This window comes from Portunus trituberculatus, chromosome 21, assembly GCF_017591435.1.
Source record: "Portunus trituberculatus isolate SZX2019 chromosome 21, ASM1759143v1, whole genome shotgun sequence".
In the NCBI taxonomy this organism is placed as follows: Eukaryota; Metazoa; Arthropoda; class Malacostraca; order Decapoda; family Portunidae; genus Portunus; species Portunus trituberculatus.
The window spans coordinates 14,604,534-14,607,033 of record NC_059275.1 but is presented as its reverse complement, the minus strand read 5'-3'; the positions used below and the strand labels follow the sequence as shown (position 1 = coordinate 14,607,033).

Sequence of the window (2,500 nt, the reverse complement as noted above, 5' to 3'; positions counted from 1 at the left end):
TTTCTCTTTTCTTTTTCCTTTTTTTGTATTATTCCTCCTCTTCTTTTTCTTCTTTTTATTTGGTTTTATTTGTCTGATATTTTTCGTTTTTCGTTTAGTCTTTTTTTTTATTTTCTTCGTGTTTCACTATTTTTTTTCATTTATGTATGCTTTGTGATATCTTGACTTTTTTTCTTTTCTATTTTTCTGTTTGTTATTTTCTTTATTTCCTACTTTCTTCGTGTCTTGCTTCTACTTTATTTTCCTTCTTTTCCTCTTTTATTTTTTCTTTTGTCTCGAATTTTTTTTTTCACTTCAATTTTTTTCCTGATTTTGTTTTATTCATGTTCTCTGTTATTTTTTTTTGTCTATCTGTCTTTTGATTATGTTTTGTTTTCATTTGAGTTTTTGTTCATCACCTCATTTATTCATCCTTCCAAATCATACACCTTTTCCCCTCTTCTCTTTTTATACCTGCGTTTTCTCTCCCTTCAAGTAGGCTCCCAGTACTGCTCTTGGTGATGTGTGCCTCGCTGGTGGTGGGAAAGATATATGACAAGTGTGATCTGGCCGATGAACTGGAGCGTAAACATGGCGTCTCAAAGGAGGACGTCAAAAAATGTAAGTACTTGTAAATGTAGATGTTAGGACTTTTCCTTTAGAACGGCACCTCGTAAAGATTTCCTTCACTGTTGTAGGAATCTCTTCTTTCTGGCCTGTATTCAGAAACCCTTTGCTCTCTCACCAAGATGGTATCCAAAGTCCACAGGAATGATTTGCTGGTTTCTCAAGAGTTTACTACTGTCACTATCACAATCACGTTCTCTTTTTTCTCTAATCAATGGCTAGCAACATTTATTTGTGAGAGATTAACTTCTTTGCCTTCTTTCCTGTAAAACTTTCTTTGGGTTATTCCATCTTTAATCTTATCGTAAAGTATTTATTTTTTAGCTGTTTTCCTACACGGGTTATACCAAAATGAGTGTTGGGTGGGGAGAGAGTTTTCTGCTTTGTTGTCTTCTTCTCCTATCACGTCAGTATTAATAAGACAAGTTGCCTAGTAAGGGTTGTGGTCTGTGTGTCTATGTAACTCTATGTACCTTCATACACAGGGGTCTGCATCGCCCAGTATGAGTCTACCTTCAACACAAAAGCCCACAACAAACAGAACAGTGATGGTAGCCAAGACTACGGCCTCTTCCAGCTCAACAACAAATACTGGTGTGGTAACACTCACAAGAACGAGTGCAATATGCCATGCGAGGGTGAGACACATGTGGTATAGGTATTATAAGCAATATAAGGATAAAAAGTATTCCCTACGAAAAGAGATTTACATGTTTGAATGTTCTGTGTTACTTACCAAGGCGTAGGTCAATTGACCCTCTCAATGATAATCAATTTTTTCCTGTTATCATCTACAACTTTTAGGCGATATCTTTTGAATATATATTTCTGTAGCTTGGTAAAGATTAAATTCACCTGTCATCTTTCCTCTTTACGTTCATCTAAATAATTTATTACAGTGGTTCCAGTATTAAAAAAGGCGATTATAGCAGTGAAAGGATTAAGAAAGGGCCTGATAGAGGTTTTCAAGAAGTAGAGCACGTATATAACAAGCAAGAGAGGACAAGAGGACAAGAAATAATGGCTCAAACTTGAAAATCAATTAAAAGAGAAAGGCAGGAATTAGTTCTCAAATAGAGTGGTAGATGAATGAAATAGACTCACTGATTAGGTTGTTAGTTCCAATTAGAATCACGAGGAAGGTTGAAAAGATACAAAAGAGAAAATTCATGGATAAAGGTAATGGATGTAAATAGGGATGTGCTTCATGTAAGGACTGCCACGTGTACATGTGATAGCTTCTTGCAGATTTCCTTATCTTTTCTGACGTAGTTTTTTAATAGCATTAGTGTTGGTGGGAGTAAGGAATAAGTAACACACACCTACATCGATGACTTTCCCCTCAGCCCTCCTGGATGAAGACATTACGGATGACGTGCGGTGCATGAAGAAGATCATCAGGGAGACGGAGAAGTGGAAGGGAAAGGGGACAGGACTGACAGCTTGGTGAGAGAGAGAGAGAGAGAGAGAGAGAGAGAGAGAGAGAGAGAGAGAGAGAGAGAGAGAGAGAGAGAGAGAGAGTTTCTTTAATTTCCATATTTATTTCTTATCGCAGAACAGAAATTTTCAGTCATTTAGTCAACCAAGAGGTCAGTTAATCAATCAATGAATAACTTGCATCTAAAATTTTGGTCATGTGTGTGTGTGTGTGTGTGTGTGTAGTGTATAATTTCTCCGCTCAGTCAATAGTTTAATACCTTTACATTAACTTCTTGTCATCTGTCATTCTAGGGTTGCTTACGTGAATAGGTGCAAGGATAGGAACCTGGATGAGTACATGGCTGACTGCCCGAACTACTCCGGTATCTCCAACTTACTCCCCGTCAGGCAAGTCTCTGCTGGCGACTCTCCACCCCGCACGGAAAACATACAGGAGGATTCCGAGCCTATCATA

At 37.6% G+C, this 2,500-nt stretch overlaps 1 protein-coding gene across 2 annotated transcripts in view; it reads left to right on the top strand.

The window, feature by feature from the left end:
* The window catches only part of LOC123506916 (lysozyme C-like), a 5,021-nt gene that overhangs the window by 2,127 nt on the left and 394 nt on the right, over positions 1-2,500 (top strand). The window contains exons 2-5 of one of the 2 annotated variants that reach the window (XM_045259329.1): positions 476-600; positions 1,092-1,244; positions 1,953-2,052; positions 2,338-2,500. The exon at positions 2,338-2,500 is cut by the window's right edge and continues 394 nt beyond it. In XM_045259329.1, the coding sequence (XP_045115264.1) occupies positions 476-600; positions 1,092-1,244; positions 1,953-2,052; positions 2,338-2,500 (541 nt within the window). The remainder of the gene's footprint in view (positions 1-475; positions 601-1,091; positions 1,245-1,952; positions 2,053-2,337) is intronic. The other variant, XM_045259330.1, reaches the window with a different exon arrangement.